Source organism: Tyto alba, unplaced genomic scaffold (genome assembly GCF_018691265.1).
Source record: "Tyto alba isolate M040663 unplaced genomic scaffold, T.alba_DEE_v4.0 Super-Scaffold_1, whole genome shotgun sequence".
NCBI classification, from domain to species: Eukaryota; Metazoa; Chordata; class Aves; order Strigiformes; family Tytonidae; genus Tyto; species Tyto alba.
Genome location: NW_024881261.1, coordinates 5,733,008 through 5,752,877, shown reverse-complemented (window position 1 = coordinate 5,752,877; position 19,870 = coordinate 5,733,008). Strand labels below are relative to the sequence as shown.

Here is a 19,870-nt window from a genome sequence, read left to right as displayed (position 1 = left end):
TATAAAAAGAACTGAATAGGTTACTCTGTATGAAGTTTACTCTTTATGACTAACAAAATACCTTTTATCTAAGAACCTGCAACTCTGTGTTGCAACAAAATCTGTGGAACAACTTCTTTGTCAGCCCACATCAGAGTATCTTCTGCAAAAACACTAAGGAACTCACTATTGTTGTGCACTGTGGTTTTGGATGTGCAGTGGTATGTCTCCGGATGGGATAAAGCACCTAGAGCCAGAAAATGATGCTTCAAATAAAGAATAAAATGATCTTCTAATTTAAACTGTTTTACACAACCAACTTCGGCATGCCATCTTCTCCCACATCAAGTTTACTTTAATCCTGAATTCCACTGTGCTCAACTTAATTATCCATCTAGTCATGTTTTTCACTGCATCGTCAGATCTTCAGAAAGCTGCTTCTCACTCAATAAATCTGACAATATTGCCTACTATTACCAACTGTTTTGCATTACAACAACAGAAGGTGGGTTTAATCAAGTATTTTGATACAGTAGCGCAGACTGAAGAGATGATGGGCAGTAGAAGTTATTCTAATTGGTACCACATGTGTCAAAAGAAATCAATCACGTGAACAAAAAAAAAACATTTCAACTGACTTAGCCAACCACTAAGTCCCAAAATAAAGGCTATACAATAAAATGTTTGCATTTTTATATAGTTATATAGCATAAAACTAGATATGGAGCTACAGATACTGTAAAAGTGAAACGATCAAACATTTGAGAACTCAATCCGCAGTATGCGAGGATATTAGACTTGGATATTAACATTAAGCTAGGTTTCTTCTCATTCAGGTAAAGCCTACTTATTCAACAGTTACAGTTTCATGCAATATCCTCAATTTTTCAGTGGACCCAAACGAAATCATATGGTCAGTAGTAAAATATTTAAACTGGGACACAGTCAAGTAAGAGATTTTCTCTAAGGATTTCCCAGCATAGGCTAAGTTCCCTTCTCAGCTACCAGGGTGCAGCCAGTGACAGAAAAAGATGAAACATCTTCTGCAAGCCAAGGGGAAATGCGATTGGTAATATAACACAGACTTGCTCAAATAAGTTTCAGTTAAAACAGATTTTCTTTCTTTGTCAAAAACTCATCATATAGGATTTAATCAATGTTAAAGAAGATAGTCTAAGCCAACGTGGAAAAGATTTTCACTCCAAGCTAAGTCTTCTGAAGTTAAATGAATGCTGTGTCTGTATGCGACCCCAAACCTCCAAACGGCATCGCGTGGGTTCAGTCAGCGAACCTCTGCAAACTGAAGCATGAGCATTAAGAACTTCTAGTAAAGTATAAACTAGTTATTTCACTAATGCAATTACAGTGAAATGTCATGAACATAAAAGACGCTATGTTCTGTAACAAACATAATAAGCTCAGCACTGATTTCAGGCGAAATGTTCAGGGATCTCCATTACATTAAGCAAATGACATTTTTAAAGAGAGTAACATTTTCCTCCTCCTTCAAAAGTCTTCATACAATGTAATCCTTTGTAGTGCCTGTTAGTATTATGTTTTCTCCAATTTCTCAATGAATACTTGGCTCCTTTAACTTGATTTCTCATGCACCATCCAGACAATTTGACATGAAACAGGTTTAGAATATGAAACATTTCCCTGAAGCAGGTTACATCATTTCACACTACTGACCTGTCTACCTGTGACTGTGCTTGCCAAAGGTGCTGTAAAACATACCAGCAACATCAGGTGAGCAAGCCTCACCAGAAAGGGCTTATCTTATCTACAAGAAATTATATCTTAGCCCTGGAATCAATCCAGAAGGACCAATTTATTTAAAATTAACAATTTACACTCAAATTTCAATACAATTAATTATTTTAATCTGATGATATTGAAACAATCAAAAAAATAAGAACTAAGTCCAGGACAAAAATTAAAACCATTTTCTCTCCAATATTTAGACTATAATGCAGAGAAAAATACCGTATATTCCATCACATGTTAATTCTACCCAATTTCATATTCGGCTGGCTAATGATTGCACGAACACATTTGATTGCTCATATTTTATAACGCATTATTAAAATTTAAATATTTAATAGCAACTGGTATTACATATTGCCCCAATTAGTACACCTCAATGTAATAACTGCTTATAATTAAACTTCAGTGATGGCGAGAACACTCAATTTTCTTCAAAGCACATTGGTCTGTCTCTGCACTTTTAAGACATGTTTTACATTATCATTATTATGATTACTATTATTATTCTTTTTTATTATTATTATTGTTATGGAAATTGCACTTGCTAACTCACATGCCAGACCAGTGTGCAGCTGCAGACAGCACTGCATACTCACTTACAAAATGAATCCTGACCATACTAACTACGTGATTATTTTTCTCTGGAAGGTTTTATGAAATTTCCTATTTTGAACTTCTCCATTTACCCTCTGCTGTGGATGGAGGGAGGAAGAAGATATGAAATCCATGCTATCCCTTACACAAAGAAAAGAAAAAAAGAAAAAAAGCCAGGAAACCCTTGACTTCTACACTCTAGTGGAAATTATTTGCCGAGTAAGAGAAGTGATTAATTCCAGCAGTTTCTCTCCCAAAGGCGCACACACACACACAACCTGCCATATGGGAGATATCTATCTCTTGGTTAGCAACATATTTCCTTTCCAGCACTACGTCCTCCTTTCATTAGGGATTAGTGGAGATGCTGTGAAAGCAGCCGGCAAATATAGGCTGTGTCCACGGAGAGGTGGTACCGCATGCATTCATTTTTAAAAGTCAGCAGTGCACCCGTGAAGAAAAAAAAGGCCACCAGCACCCTGGGCTGCACCAGCAGGTCGAGGGAGGTGAGCTTTCCTCTCTGCCCAGCGCTGGTGAGGCTGTGCCTGCAGTGCTGGGCTCCCCAGGACGAAAAACAAATGGACTTACTGAGGCAAGTCTGTAAGGGCCGTTCAGATGATGAAGGGGCTCAAGCACCTGCTGTATAAAATGAGCTTGAGAAAGCTGGGCCTCTTCAGCCTCAAGAACAGATGATATGGGGAGGTTTTATCAATATTTAGCAACGTGATGAGAGGGAATGAAGATAAAGGAACCAGATTCTTCTCCATAGTTACCACTGACAGGACAAGAGGCAATATGTGCAAATTAAAACATGTGATATTCAATCTGAACAGAAGGCAACAAGTTTCAACTCAGAAGGTGGTCAAACAACGGCACAGGGAGGCCAGAGAGCCTGCGAAGTCTCCATCCTTGGAGATATTCAAAACCCACGATCCTGGACAACCTGCTCTAGCTGACCCTGCTTGAGCAGGTAGGTTGGACAAAGTGAACTCAACAGGTCCCTTCCAAGCTGAACAATTCTGTGATTCTATATCAAAACAAAATAATTCAGCTTGCTGCATCAAAATGTAAGACTGTCTACGGAGCTAACTTCTGTACCTTGTTGGTCAAGCACAGTATTTGAGCTATACTGCCCACTAGTTAACCAGGACAGTGATAGTAAGCTTAAAATGCCAAAAAGATTAGTGAAGCTGTGAAGGCAGAAGGGACTTCATTAGCAAGAGACTTTGAGTATCACCATGTAGATACCATGGTGACGTCTACACCACTATAAGAAAAAAAAAAAAAAACAATCTGGCAAGATCTCTAAATGAATGAGTTTTGATTTAGTCCTGAGCAGTGCATTGAATGTAACTGAAATACGACATTCTACAGAAGGTGATCCTGGGTATTACAGACCTGTAATGGTATCATGTGTTGCTAGATTTCCTAAAAAATAACACGTATCAATAAGCAAAATCATGCAGAGCAGAAGCTGATGTGCTTTTCAAAGAGCAAAGATCTAGACTCACAAATGTCGTTCAGTTCTTTAGAATTCAAAAGCATCTCAGCATGGGTAAGAGGAAGAAGTGAGAACAAATGCTCACTTACATAACAGAAAGCAGTTCACGTTCTGTTGTGCTGGATCTATTCTGTTCCCCACACTGGTAGGCGAATCACTAAAGACTGAACAATGTTGCAGAAAACTGAGCTGATGATTTCAAAGTATTCAGGGTGGTTAAACAAGAGCTGAGTGTAAACAACTACAGAAAGATCCCATAATACTGAGTGATTAAAAGGCAGAGGAAATACCAAATGTTCATAAAAGCATGGAACATAAATGCATGGGGGGAAAAAAAAGTATTGCAACATACACATCCAAAACAACAGGTATAAATTAGAAATTATCTCAAAAAGATGCTTTTGAGAGCAGTTTTATTAAATCATCTGTTTAATGCTTAGCATCAGTCAAGACGGAAAAAGACTGAAGAGCAGTTAGAGGAAGAGTGGAAAACAAAACAAAATCCTCATTCGACTGCATAATGCCACGGCACATCCGAGTGCTGAGGCTCGTTCCAGCTGTTGCATCAAGACGACACGGAACAACGTGGGAAGGACAAACGTCCCGATGACTATTAGTGACACCGATACAACCACTGGCCCAGGACGCACCCCACACACCCCCCTCCCCGACCTCACTGAGCACCAAGAACCAGGGATCACCCTGAGCACTGCGGATTTTCCCTGTGCCCCTCTTCCATAAACGTTCTCACTTGGCAACAAGAGGGTCCGAGGCCGCGCGGGGCTGCGGCCGAGACCCCTGCGCACCGTTCTGCTCTGCGGAACCGTTATACCTGCACCTCTCCAAACAAGGCAGTATTTGCCTACGTGCAGTGGTAAAATGGCAAATCTTTAAATGTAGCTTCTAAGATGAAAGGATTAATTAAAAAAAAAAAAAAAATATCCAAACAGTTCTCTCTACGCTATCACATTTACGGCTACAAAATTCCCTAGTTTTGTGCTACTACATACCGCATAATTTTTTCCAAACCATTCATTTTTTGTGCTAGAGCCCATAGACAAAACAGAAACTAAACGAAATAATAAAATGAGGAAATAAAGACAGGAAGAGTTTGGGTGTTCATACTATTTGCAACTAATAACAATATTAAAAATTCAAAAAATTACAAATTGAAATAATGTAAGGTTTAAATTCTATTTTACATTATTTTTGTTCAAAAGAATAAACAGACTACACACTAGTAGATTTGCTTGTGGCAACTGTTTCAGAATAAAGAATTTCAAGAATCCCTTGGCCTCTGATATACAACCCCTTTTATTTAACTTCATCTAATTGAAGACATCTGTAGTGGTGCCACACAAAATTTAATTCAAGCTCCAAAATGTCAATAAAAAGTGTCTGTAAGAAACAATACTGGTATAAACCTGGCAGGGAAGTGTGCATCAACATCTACGTAGCCATACAAAATTAAGAATATAATGGCAGTCTGCTGCCTGAGTTGACGAGGTGATAAAAGCCCTTTTCCTATAAAGTCTAATGAGCTCTATTACTCTTCAGCTTTCAGGAATGTAAAGGCCAGTGGACTCAGCAGAGAAAAGCAACAAACTCTCCACACATGGATTCATTCAAACTGCCACATATCACATTACTAGCGTAATTACTATAACCTGACAATTTCATTACAGTCACACAGTACTTAACTCTTTAAGACTAACAAGACAGGCAGTGCAAGAAATCCATAGTAGTTTGCTTACTTGAAATGAAGCAACAGCACTTCTCCTAAACTTTTAACTCAGATCGGAGTCAAATACAAGTTTATCAAGTTATTTAGCAAAGTATTCTTTTCTTTCATAGAAATAAATCAAGAACCAAAGACACAGCACTCTCTGCTACTGTCTCTTAATGCAGCAATATAAAATACAGTTTATCCAGCTTATTATCCAGCAAAGGACTACTCAGACTCCTTTGAAAATGCAGTGCTGTCTTCTTTACCAGTTGGTGATGATACAAATACTGTAACACACATTTATATCATCTATACCATAATGGCTTGCTGTCTACAGAGAGTGGAGAGGGAAGAATACATTAATTTCAAAACCTGCATCTAGAATGAATACATACCTCCAGAGGAGAATCACAGAGGAATCGTGTGAACTGCATCAAGGTAGATACATCAGAAATATGTGCCCGAGATGACAGCCCAAATATGCAAAGCAGAAAAAGAAGAAAAATATTAGCAATAATTCAGGATACATTAACAGTCAAATACACTCTTTCAAAACCATATATTTGAAAAACACCATCAGATTCTAAAAGTTAAAATAAAATTTCCATAAAATCCCACATTCTGTATCATTTAGAAGTACAAATTAATTATATCATAATTAAATATCAAACAAATATCATAATTAATTATCCCAAGTACTTCCTTTCTATAAAAAAGGGGATTTAAAATGTGATGTGAGAGAATTATCATCTTGTAATACAGGTCTGTTTCTAGTGTTCTTTATTTTAAATTACACATTACCCTTCTCCGTGACTGCCAGCAAGAGGGACTCTGGTACCTGGTACTGGTACCTGCCCTGTGATGGGGCAAGCGAGGGGGTAGGACCCTCATATCCCTTAATATAAACTAAGCCTATTTACATGCAAAATCATAAGCAAGCCTCTTTAAAGAGGAGGAGGAAGAAAAAGAAAAAAAATCAAGTTCCTGAAAGTGCAAGCATTTTCAAAACTCAGTTCTTTACTCAATACAAAATGATGTGCTGCAGATAATCAATCAAAAAGGCAAGGTTTTAATGATCTGGAGCTTGCTCAAGATCCTAAGAGTAATAAAACGTAATAATTATGTATAAACCATCATTTACTTATTTGATGCAAATACTTCCTTATTGCTGAATTCCACATTAAACATGTTGCAAAGTTCTGTTATGTATTTAACCCTAAAACATTCCTTTGTTAAAAACCTAGTATGTACTACATGGTTTAATTCCCCCTCTTGTAAGAGCTCAGTGATTTAATTAGTCAGCAGTTCCCAAACTGCAAAGTAATATAAACAGGAACTTTTCATTAAAAGTTTGATAAAAAGAATATATATGGACACCTACAAACACCTAACTGTTGCCAAGAATTCCATTAATTTCTGAGATTGATTAAATAAGGTTATTCTGCTTAAAGGGAAATACAAAAAAATGGGTTGACTGCTTGTCAGTTATCCCATTTTTCCCAGGGAAGGGGAAGAGAGGAGGGAAGGCAACAATAAAAAGTGCCAATATTGTAAACGGCTGACTTAGGATGGAATTCCATATGCAGCCTAAGTAACTTCATCTTTTCCTCAGAAGGTGCTATAAAGCAGATTTTAGAAATAAAAACACAGCCTCTGGTGTGTATGTGCAAACATTAACTGGACTATTCTCACTGTAGCTGAGAGTGAGCACAACCTTAACCTTCTCCAAGACTGTTTTAGCATCGACAGATGCTCCTCCTCAGAGACACCATCAGGACTTTGCAGAAGTCCTATTTCAGACTTCTCCCCCTCAAATACACAGCAGTAACTGATCTAGGGATGAATGGTGAACCTTTGGGCACAGGCTTTACAGAAGAACACTGAATTTGTATGAGGTGCTGGTGAAGACAGGGGATTGTGCATTTCCTGTAATTAGCCATTTCAGATCTAGTCACTACCATGCTAAATGACTCAGAGTTTGGAAAAACTAATGACTGATATCTTAAATTCTAGAATTATTTGTTTTGGTGGATAGGGAGAGAACAAGAGGGGCAGGGGGGATGTAAAATGCAAATAATACACTGAAGGGGAAAAAAAAAAAAAAAAGTAATTCAAAATTTGAATTACTGACTTATGTTCCCATAAAAAAAGAACAGAGTTACAAATTCCTACACTGCGAGTGCATCAGTCCTTACAGCCAGTGATTTTAGAACGTGCAGGCTTCAGAAAAAATAAACCATGTGTTATTAATTTTCATGTCAGAAGACCCCCAATAGTTCTTAATCTGTAACTTTAGCTTTATAGTGCAAGTTAAACCCTATGGGTGAGAAAACTGAGCCAACAACACTTTTCAAATAGTTTTATCCATTCTCCAGGCTCTGCTGTACAATCCCTTGGATTTGGGGGGGGGGGGGGGGGGGGGAGGGCACTTTTTAAGTGTACCTGAGCATAACTGCTGCTTGCTAGGGAGTGTATACTGTTACAGCTACCTATGCTGCTGGGGAGGAAAAAAGTTCTTAACTGCGCTTGAGTTTGTATCACAATCTTATGGGTAAAAACACATTGCAAGTCTTGTTACGTATTATTTCACCTGTTGATACTTGCTGGAGTTCTCGGGTTAGACAATTTTCTTAATCAAGTACTAGAGAACTTCAGAAGACTCTGAATCTTCTTTAGAAGACAATTAAGAAACAATTACCCAAAAACCCAACAATTTTTTGTTGTGGGTTTGTTGGGGTTTTAAGGAATAATTTAACTGACACAGAGCTGGAGAATTTAATTAATATTTTAGATCCACTGACCTCTCCTGTTATCTTCTCAACACTTACTCACCCCTAAATCCACACCATTTTCATCATAACCTAGGAATATACCTAGTCCATAGAGTTATTTAAACTGAAGTAAACATAAGATTCAGTTTCTAAACTAACAAACTCATTTAATACTGCAAGATTATTATGAACACAATTCAAAAATGATTCAATAAACCAGGAAAGAAACAGTCAAAAACTGGAGTTGCATGTAAAATAACTCAATCTGTCACACAAGCAAAATTAAAATTCCTTTCACAAAGTCATGCTTTTCTATTTTTAATTTCAAAATTATATAAACTTTAGTTTTTTAAAAGCTGTATAATATATATGAAATCCACAACATTTTCACTTTGGTGCAAACTAATCACAACTGCCAGAAAGAACCAACAGAACAATGGGAAGTAAGTTTAAACATAATTAATAAAACTAAGAGAGGAACGCATCACTGAGAATTAAATCAAAGGGGGAAGAAAGGCAGAGAAATAAAAGGAAGGTTTGGTTCAACCCAAAGCTACTTGCTCAAGTAAAAGCACATGCAGAGCTTTAAAAACCTGTAATAAAACTAGAGTGTTAACACCTGCTTTCTTTTATACGTGGGGGAAGACATTCAGATGCTCTGGATGCTAAAGCCAAATGGGTTTCACCTGGTATCTTCGTAACTTTCTGAAAGCAGGAGTTAATGATGTCACACAATGATGTCATAACCTTCTCAGGAAAACACAGCTTCGAGCTGCTGTCATCGGCAACTGTAAAATTATCTGAGATCTTCAGTATGAAGACATCACAGAAAAGCGTTGATTTATAATTTTCCTTTTAACAGTATTAGAGTTTGCTCATATTTGCAATTCACTGTCAAGTAAAATTGAGTATCTGCTCTCTTCCTTTGAGTAAAGAAGGGGTGAGGCATGGATGTGGGATTCAGGCCCTCCCTCCCCCCCAATCCAATCTCTGAATGGGATTAAAATAAACCAAGGCTGTTTTTTTGTTTTGTTTTTCATAAAGGTATCAGGCTCATAATAAAAATAAAAAATAATGTTACGAGTTTCCATGCAGAAGACAAGTCATATAACCTACAATTCCAGTGAAACACCTCCATGTGTATCAAGCAAGTTTATTCTCTCTTCCTTCCCCTGTTTCCAAGGCCAACATAACGAATGCTTCCCCATCCTGGGAACCAGAGGTGGCCAAACGCATCTTAGTGTACGCGCTAACAGAAATGAGCCATGAAAAGATGGCATTCTTTCTAGAGGGCCCCTGGCATCCTCTCTATATAGTCACATTTTATAAAGAGCTTTTCCTCCTCAAGTAGCGCAAATTTTCTGGTATTTTATATATGCAGGGAAACAAAGAGCTAGAACTGGGTTTTTCTTCTCTAGAGGCTCATTTCCCCAGTCAAACTTTTCCTGTTATACCCAGCTCCTCTTGGCTTCGTGCAAACCCTGCACGAGTGTGTAGAACATCCTGCCACCACCACGGAAAGCAGAGATGTCCCCCTTTTCAGCTCTGTTACTTTCAAGACACTGGCACTTTTTACAGATTCAGAATAAGCAGGTTTTTGCTCTCAAACATTAACTCTTCATTGTTCAGCAACAAAAACTGTTTCTAAGGCAGTTTATGTTTTAAAGAATTCTGTCTGTAGTCATAAGCACACTTCGTCCTAGGAAACGTGCTAGGATTTATTTTATGCATTGGGCAGCCATATTTTAATTGAAGTAATCTTCTTTAGCCACAACTGAGTAGAATCAATACTAACCATAAAGTTGTAGAGTGAAAAAAAAAGTAAAAAAATAATTAAAAAAAAGTCTTTCAGTAAAGCTAGAAGAAGCTGTTAAATGACACCACTCACAACCTCCCCAAAAAAAAACAAAAAAAACACACACAAACCCACCCTCAAACATGAAAAAAACTATCTAGGAAAAGAGATTGAAATGAAGCTGGAAAATTAATTAAATTCTCCAAATTTTACAGCATGTTGGGAAAATGGTACAAAATGTAGCATGTTTACCAGGGTAGCTTTGGCACCATCCTTCCTTGTATCCTGAAGTGGGCAGTATATTAGAGCTCAGCTAGCTGAGGAATCAAAAACTTAATTCCAGGGCTGGCTCTATTTATCATTTTGAACAGTGACTTGCAAAAAATATAGGAATACTAACAAACTGTAGTTTCAGACATATCCATAGACCCAAAGGTGAAGAAAGAGCATTCAAAACACAGTGCATAAGGAAAGAAGGGATTTAAAGTTTAGATGCACGTCTCAAATGTTTTCAGTACAAGAATCAGACTAATGAAATAATTCCTGATGGGACAGAATGTACATTTCAGAATTACAATTTCAGTTCCCTTATGGAGTGACAAAAGTCACCGTGGCTTTGCCTGCTCAGAAGAAACTTACTCTCGAAACAGTGGAGATTTGTCAGTCCTAAGTAAAGGTTTTTAATTTTATATGGATTTACATAGAAAACTCAGTGTCAAAATCAGAACAGTGTAAACTGTGATGCAAAAAAAATCTGAACTGAAACAATAGGACTGTGGACAAGTTAATTAATTGTCTGGTCGCCTCAATTCTTTGGCTCTTACAGGCATTTCAAGAGTAAAACCCAGGAATCCACGGCACTACAGTCACGAGGGCCACACAACTAAGCAGAAGGAATCGGGCTGATAAAGACTTACAACTAGCACATCTGTAATTTCACAATATCAGAGATCTGAAACTCCAGCTCGCTGCAGTGAGACGTTCCGCAGCAGCCGACCACGAAGAGCCAATCATCAGATTAGCGCTGCCATCAACCGAAATGATAAAAGAACGAATTAAAGAGCATTATAAAAACATATGGCTGCCGAGGCAAACTACAGAAGGTTAAAAATAACCACAAAAGCTATTGATTTTTTTAAGCATTCTCTCACTAGACCTAGGAAAAAAAAAAAAAAAGAGAGAGAAAACTAGGTTAGAGAGACCTAAAAGTTTGCAACTGGCTGCCAATATCAGCTTTCAAATTGATTGGGATGTGCTCCCTGGCATTTCCCAGACTACCCACTCAGTTTGCTATATTAGTTCAAGTGGATTTCTGGGAGGCAAATTTGAAAAAAAAAAAAAAAAAAAAACCTGGGAAAGAAAAAACCCACTATACCTATTTCAGTAATTTTTTGCACCTTTTCAAACAGTGTATCTTTTGTGTGTTGTGAACTTCTTTTCTTCCAAGACAAATATTTAGTTAAGCACAAAGCAAAGAGAGTGTCCAGCTAGCTTTGCAGAGGGAACGGAGACACGGACTGTTTTTCTACAAGTTTGTCATTATAAAACACTTACGAAAAGTTAAATAAAACGTTTGCTTCAGAAGGTCTGAACAGCAATAAACTGCTCACTCTTGCTCTTTCTGGAAACTACTGTAGAATTTTTATGAACTTTTATGGAAATGTTTTCTAACTTGTGTAGCTGCCACATAGCTTGTTTCAGTTACACTTCAGCTGTCTGTCTTAAAGACAAAGACTACTGTAAAAAGACTTAAAGCCTGAAAATCACATTAATGGACTAGGTGGATTGTATCAGTGTTTTAAACCACCAATCAATCATTAAGTTCTCTAGTGAAGAGGCAGGGAGAAAAAAAAATGTTTAATTTCAAATTTTTACGTGACAATAAGTTATATGTAAAACTCAGTTTGGAATGATAGGCACTAATTTTTTTTAGCACAAGAACTGAATACAGCTAAAGAACTAAGCTAGCTGAGTGCTTTTAGATATATGTGTGAGTCTAAAATATACTGACAGCTTCTATAATTAACTTCAAGAAGCATTTTTAAAAAAGACAACATTGGGTCAGAAATGCAATGCCTCAGGTGAGATGATACTTCATTAAGAACTGCTAGAGATATCCCCTGTTCTATCTAAATTAGCCATTGATTACACCACTGGGATCAAAAAATTTCCCTCTTGGGATGAAAGGGACAAGAAAAAATGTTTTCACTGTATTCATTTCATTTAAAAAAAATCTTTGCCTCCAGAGCTACACAGTTCCACATCTGTATCTATCATTTAAACACCAAGAAATACATTCTGACACTTCGTATAAAACACAAAAGACATGCAGATGGCAAAATATTCTGAAACATTTACATATATATTTCCACATACTTTGTTAATCATCCTGAAGCTGGGGTAGAGTTAGCCCATAGCATCTTCCAGGTGACTTGTATTCTGCAAAGCCCTCCCTGCATTTCTTACACAGAAGCAGGGGTATTCCTGCTGTTGAGCAAGAGTTAAAACATTTGCAGATATGGACTGCTCTTAGAAAAGCACAAGACAAGCCAGACCTATTACTAAGCTTCCTTAAATCCAACGTTCTCAACTGAAGAGCCAGCAGCTTATGCCCTCAGACCTACTTACTGTTTCTATCTTGTTTTCATATTTTTGTACTGTAATTCTACAAAGCTAAATCATAAAGTACTACCTGGTCACCCTTATAGACTTGTCTGTTTCTTTTATTAAAACCAGAATAATGGACAGCAGTGTATCTGTAGAGAAAGCCATCTCCACTAGCACTGTCTAACCCCAGCACTTGATTCAATTCTCAAAGTATTTCTGCCTCTTGGTCTTATACAAGACACATAAAAAGTTCATTCTTCTGTCTTATTCTCAGATCATCTTTCTCTACATTAATCTACATATTTTCTCCCAGAGATACAACCAAATGCTATTAAAAGTTACTCAATTTAAAAAAAAAATACAGTTTCCAAACCCATGTCTATCCATTTCTCTGTGCATGAATCACTACAGTAAAGCTATGTTATGATTTATTATATTTCTTACAACAAATTATGAAAAAAAGGTGGACAAACCTCCATTCATACAATTTGTTTGCATAATTATGGTACTCTTGATCTGCCGATCAGCTCTATAATTTGTGCTCCAACTGATCTTTCAGTGATAATACAGGGAAACAACACCTGTTCAATGAAAGCATGCTCAGCCTATCTCCTCTCCGTTCATTATGGAAGACTCTCTTTTTCAATTTTTCTAAGCTTCCATGATTTCAACTTTTTTCATTATAGTTTGACTTGTTTCATAAAATAAATATAAACACCACCCAATCAGAAAAAAAAACAAAACTATTAACTTGTAAACATGTTAAATAAATCCTTGCAATGGATTACATTCGTGGCTTTTTGTATGTTATAGACACAGATCCTTATACTAAACATGATTACAGTCTTCCACTACTTTGGCAAAAAAAAAAAAACCACTCCAAAAAAGCTAGTGAATTATATTCACTATTATATTGGGAACAGTACATGACAACTACTGTCTTGGACCTGAGATAAAGGTCCATATACTGTACTCCCATAAAAGGCCAGAAGAAATGTGTAGAATGTGACAAACACTAAAACAGATTCTTCCCTTCCACATTTTCACATCTTCCAAAAATGAGCAGTTCAGGGACTTGGCTAATTCAAGAATAGCCTTGGATAAACTTCTCCAATAGGCAGCAATACGATCATGGAAAATAGGTGTATCTCACCTCATTCAGCAGCTATTTTTACTTTACCACTTAATAATCTGTTGAGGTTCCCCCTAATTGTTTTTATTTTTTTCCAACAACTCTTTTGAAGATAAAAGTACATATATTACCAAAACAGTGGATGACTATGCATTTACACAGCAGATTAATAAGGTTTTGTATTCCCACAGAGAAAAACTGAAAAATCAGTTCTTCCACAACACTATTTAAGGGCAAGTATTATGAAGCAACCTTTAATTAGAAAATCGTTTGCTGTTTTTCCCGAGGACAGCAATTCAATTCAATAAAAAGACGCTGACATAAATATTCCTAGGTGCCAACAGCTTTGCGTAACATCAGTACTTGACTGCACTCCGAAGCACGGACAACCAGGTCAGTTTTGAAGCTGAAATCCTGCAGCAACTGGCCAAATGTTTTTGAGAGTGTTGAGAAGATCTTCAAGCGAAGTTCAAGTTATACCAAACTAAGAGAAAAGGGGATAGTCAATAGTTTAAAAGCCTATGCAGAAAATGGTTGTAGCTTTTATGTCAAGATAAAAACAGATTTGAAAAATTTTCACATGCAAGCTAAACTGGTTTTGATGCAAGGAGATACTCAAAATTGTTCCTAGCATATTCACTTATTTGGCAGATAGTAAATATACTTCTACCTTACCAAATCTTCTACTCACCAACGAGAGCAGCACTGAAGATTGTGATGATGCTTCCATAAAAAAGGCAAGTTTCATCACCGCAGGGGTAACGCCAACTTTAGGACTTGGACAAAGTTTATTCCACTATGGAATTTCTACCTTGCTTTTTATTAGAACAAACAGAAGTCACAGCCTCAACCAGGAACCAGTACTGCATCACCAAAATGCACCGCAGGACTCACCCCAGCAAATTCTCAAACTAAATTATGTTTAATGAATACACACGATTGTTAATGCTACTGCTGTCTCCACCACCGATGCAGAAGGAGAGGAGAAAGTAAGGAGGAAAAGGCAAAAATTCAAAAAGACTCACCATCTTGAAGGCCACTGAAACACAAGTTATCACTGGTCTCAAAGTGGCACTAACCAGACAGTGCCCAGAAGTTCAGGGTAACCTTTGGTGTCAAGTATTCCATGGATTCTCTGTCCTAGAAATCATCTATTCCCCCTTCTCATATAAAATCTTGATGAAAAGGTGTATATACATTACTTAGGTGAAAAAAGAGGGCCTTCTTTCACACTCATTGAGCAATAATCAGCTTCACAGTTCACATACCTTTTGTTAATATTGTGAACTGCTTTATAACTTTCCACATTAGTGTTATTTTTCAAATAATAACCAAAATTCTAATTCTATTCCTAAAATTGCCTTTTATTGTAATAAGGTTAATATTAAACTAGCCTAGCAGCTAATATAGGCAGACAGTATATTGTAATGCCAACAATCTAAGAATATAGTCCAAAAAGAAGTTGTTAATATGTCCCATAACAGTTTTTGTTGGATTCTGAATTTAAATATAGGCAGGTTTCTGAATATGAAGTATTCAGCCAAATATAAAATTAAATACTTTTCCTAAACTAGAAACTTTCCAAATACAAAAGTGTGTAGGACTCTCCCTGAAAAGGTGGTTCATCCACCATACACAGATATATTAGCTTGCACAGATTAAAAGCTAAATTTAATTTTTAGATGCAAAAAAAAAATCCTGGATGTTTGCCAGTTTAAAACCCAAAGCAGACTTGTTACTACCCTGATAAAAAGCCCTGTGTATAGAACAGAATTTCATTCTACCTTTACTTAAAGAACTGCTTGGCTCCATAATGTCTGTATGATATATTAAAAAATCTGAGAAGAGGAAGAAGAAAAAGTTTGAGGTCTTTCAAATAACATTTTCCAACCTTCCTCTCAATAACTTGGACCAGTTTTACCCTACTTGGTATCCTCTGTTCTTAAAAGTGACTCAAATAATTCTCCTCTCACACAGATTCAATATTAAAAAAAAAAAATAATAAAAAAAAAAAAGAAAAGAAAAAGGTTTCTAAACTATATCAGAATATATTCTATGCAAAGTATTCTTCCATTTACGTCCTGCAGGGATCACATACAAAATGCTTGTGACTGAAGTGACTGAGCTTTACTGCCTAGTAACTGCGAACAGGAAGACTTTCTTAGCTAGGTAGTCACATGAACACACAGGATAATTAAGTATTGCTAAAGAAGGACCTAAATTAAAACCCGTCAGTATCAGACTGAGTTTTTACATTTACTAGAAGCTTCAGAGGTCTTATGTCTCTCTCCCCTGGAATATTATACTAAGCCTGCACAAACATGATGCCAGAGAGAGAAAAGGCAGAGCAGGGAAACACCTACAGCAAGTAACAAGGAAAAAGGGGGATAAAAATCCATTAAACTCTTAGCAGTATGAACAGAAATCCATCTCCTTCATATTCAACAGCAATTCCCATGATAGACTTTACACCTTAAGATGGTGGAAACCTGAACTGTCCTTAACACATCTGTTCTTCCCTACACTCCCTCGGTTAAAAAACAAAGTTCCAGGGGTGATTAAGGCCATCAAATCCAAGTCTACACCAAACCATGCACTCTGACCCAAACAGGGATTAGATGAACTGAGAGGCAACTGCCATTCAGAACTGAACCGGAAGCAGCTATCGTGCTTTTGCTCTCAATTCTTCATGGTGTAATGAGATTGTACTAAAGAAAGACACAATTTTAAACAAGGAATATGTAAGTATATGAAGTTCTTATCACCCTCTCTGCAGCAACAAGATTTTCAGAGCAAATGCATGGTGGAATATATACTATATCTAAGCATTAGGGCTGAAATGTATTCATAGTAGCAGACAGATCAAGTCTCTAATCAGACCAGGTAATTCCTGGTAAAAATCTAGTAAATAGCTCAATCTTTCTTGGCATGTTTCCAATTTTTACATTATTATAATTAACCCAATTTACATCAGTAATTATAAAGAGGGCAGACACTACTACTTATTGTTATGAGTCCTATTATTTTACAAAACCAAGTGTAATAAATTTTATGGCTTTCTACAGTAGCATTACAGGAATCTCACAAAAAAATCTCTCCTTACTTTCTTTTGAACTGAAGCCAAAAATGATTATGTGGTTTTGTTATTCTACCTGGAAAGCAGCCACAGCTTGCTAGGTATCACTTGTGCAAGTATTGCTCTTAGGAACAGAAAATTCTGACTAGACAGTTGATCAATATTGAAGTTGTGCATTTGCAGCAGATAGAAATGACAGATCTCAGGTAGCAGTTTTATTAATTCTACTAATGAAAATCTTGTGCCATCTGCCAGAGAAATGGAGAACTGCTGCTTGTTTAGAACCCCACAATTACTTTTTTTTTTTTATTTACTTATTAGATTAGGATTAGCATCCTCTAAACACCATTTTAAAAGCAGGCTTTATTCTTATGCAATGTACTGTCATTGTATCTCAGACAATCAGCTGGTGGGAATATTTTTGCACAATTTCTACCGCAAAGGTGAGTTCTTATTGAAGTATGCTTAGCAATGAAATGTGGATAGAACTAAGACTTTTAAAACCTTCACCTGTTAAATCGAGACCACAGAAAATTAAGGAGAAATGTGGAGAAGGTACCAAACAGCTTTAAAGGAGAGGATGCTTTTGCCATCAAAAAAGCACTTCTATACCATTATCCCATTTTCAATGTAAATCTCAGTCCCAGACCTCTACAGATCATGTACAAACAACAGCTCTACTTAACTCATTACTAACATTAGTATTTTTAGTTACGATGGTGCATAATCCTTCTCTCTTCAGCTCAGTTTCCTCTGGGCTGAAGCCTGAAACAGAAGTTTGCTAAAAACCACAGTGCTTTCCCTCCCAAATGGAAATTCCAATTTTTTAACATTAAGAATCACTCCATGAGACACCATTTCCCATAATTTAACTGTGCATTAAAAGAAAAGTTTTCATAAAGGTGCATGCAGTGAACTGTACCTCATTTTCGCCACAGTCAGAAGGTGTATCCTTGTGTATAGCCATCTGATACTTGGCAAATAAAGTGGCTGATTGGTTGAAGGATGATTTGAACTGGGGGTCCTCAAAGGAGACAGGTACTAACCTCACCTTCAGAGCAAGGAAAATACAAGCATGCTATTTTGAGTGCATATAAGCAGATAATATGCTTCTGAAGGTAAGGCTAGTGAAAGATCTCCTCCTATCCACTTCAAAGCCTCTGAAGTCAGTTTTCTACTTTAAACATAGTAACCAGAAAATCCTTCTGCAGGGGAAAGTCTGACAACTAACACCAAACTTAAACTGACCCTTGATACTTTTATTAAGGAATAAAAATTGCGTAACACTAGAACAGTCTAAAGAATCAGTTTTGTCAACCTATTTTTTGACCAAATTATTTAACCAATTAACCACGAATTTTATTTTTATTGTACAGTCTCGAAGACTTTTTAAATATGTTATTATTAATGGCACATCACCCATTGTCCCAGTTTAGCAACTACATATTCTTGCTACATATACTTTTTCTCCAAATTCCTGCGTTTTTTTTCTTCATAGTATTAGAGAGATAATATATCAGACAGCAAACTATTACACACCGCCTGGACATTACAAGAAGCAGTAACAATGTGTAATTTAGATGGACTGCACAGATTACTTCTTGAGGGGCTTAAATTGAAAGTGAAGATGTTTATACAACTTCTTGAACCTTAAACCAACAATCTGTATCTATGATAAATTTTTATTCATATGTTGACCCTGATCATGCCAGTTCCTCCTTAAGGAAGCATTCCAACAAAAGCCAGTGAGACTAGTTATCAGGGTAAGTGTCCAGCAGCTTTTAGATCTTATGAGATTTGTATTTGTAAGGCCCACAATATGTACCTCCAGAAGCCTCATCCTCTCCATCTCTTACCCAGTCGCATATCCATGTAACTTCCCTAACTTTTCTGTCTGCAATTAGGACCAAATATTTGTGACACTCACAAAGAGATATCAAAAGAGTTTGCACTTTCAGGACATTGATTTTATTTGATACATTATTTTACATGCTCCTGAATATACAATGGATATAAAATCCACATTTGTTTCTCCTAGAAACAAGACACGTGTCATGTGCTGAGCTCTGAATAAAATTCATTTGGCCTTCTGACCTGATTTACAGTTGGTTTATCAGGTGGGTCCTTGTGAATAACCATCTGGTAACGCTTATAGACCTGGTAAGACTCCTGAAATGTGGCTTTGAACTGTGAACTTGGTGGAGATGATCTCACCACCCTCACCTTCAGAAGAAGTTAAACACATTTATTATTACAATATCATGCAATAACTATAGATTTACACATATACAAACATCACAACAGAGAGAAATTTTGACTTACTGCACAAGGGCCCTAACAATTTAATTAATATTAGACAATTCTTTAGCTCAATTTAGGCTACTGAAGTCTTTTATGTTTTCACTGAATAACATACAAGGTTTTCAAACTACAAATTAAGATAACTGAAATCATTATAGAACTATACAAATAGCTTTCAGGAAATAATGCAAACAAATGGTACACAGATCAACATTTTAAAGATATTTTCTGTACTTTTAAAAATCTTCTCTTGTAGTTTCACACTACACTGAAAAATACTTGAAGGTATTTGGAAGACTGGTATCTATGCTCTTTAGATACAGACTATGTTTTCGTTGCAATAATCCCAAGGGGATTTCTAGGTATGTTTCAAATTGAAGAGGAAACAATGTTTCCATATTCAACTACCAATGAATTATAATAGGAAGTTACCTGTCTTCCCCACCAACACCCTTAAAACACACAAAAATAATACAGTTTTTTTGTTTTTTTTTTTTAAATCTATAAATTAAAAAATATTCTTACTACAAGTGATTGCTTACTACTTAAAAGAATGGTATCACTTGAGCAACAGTGCATTTCTTTTCAAATGTATTTAAGGACAGGTTCATTTCAAAAAAC

General features: G+C 36.5%; 1 protein-coding gene across 4 annotated transcripts in view; it reads right to left on the bottom strand.

Moving 5' to 3' along the window:
* ATE1 (arginyltransferase 1) overlaps window positions 1–19,870 on the bottom strand; it is an 84,885-nt gene that overhangs the window by 56,003 nt on the left and 9,012 nt on the right. For 2 of the 4 annotated variants that reach the window (XM_042787589.1, XM_032988668.2), the window contains exons 7-8: window positions 17,871–17,999; window positions 5,963–5,995 (exon numbers count right to left, since the gene is read on the bottom strand). In XM_042787589.1, coding sequence (XP_042643523.1) covers window positions 5,963–5,995; window positions 17,871–17,999 — 162 coding nt within the window. Of the gene's footprint in view, window positions 1–5,962; window positions 5,996–17,870; window positions 18,000–19,042; window positions 19,172–19,870 lie in introns of all 4 variants that reach the window. The other 2 variants (XM_032988667.2, XM_032988670.2) reach the window with 1 other exon arrangement.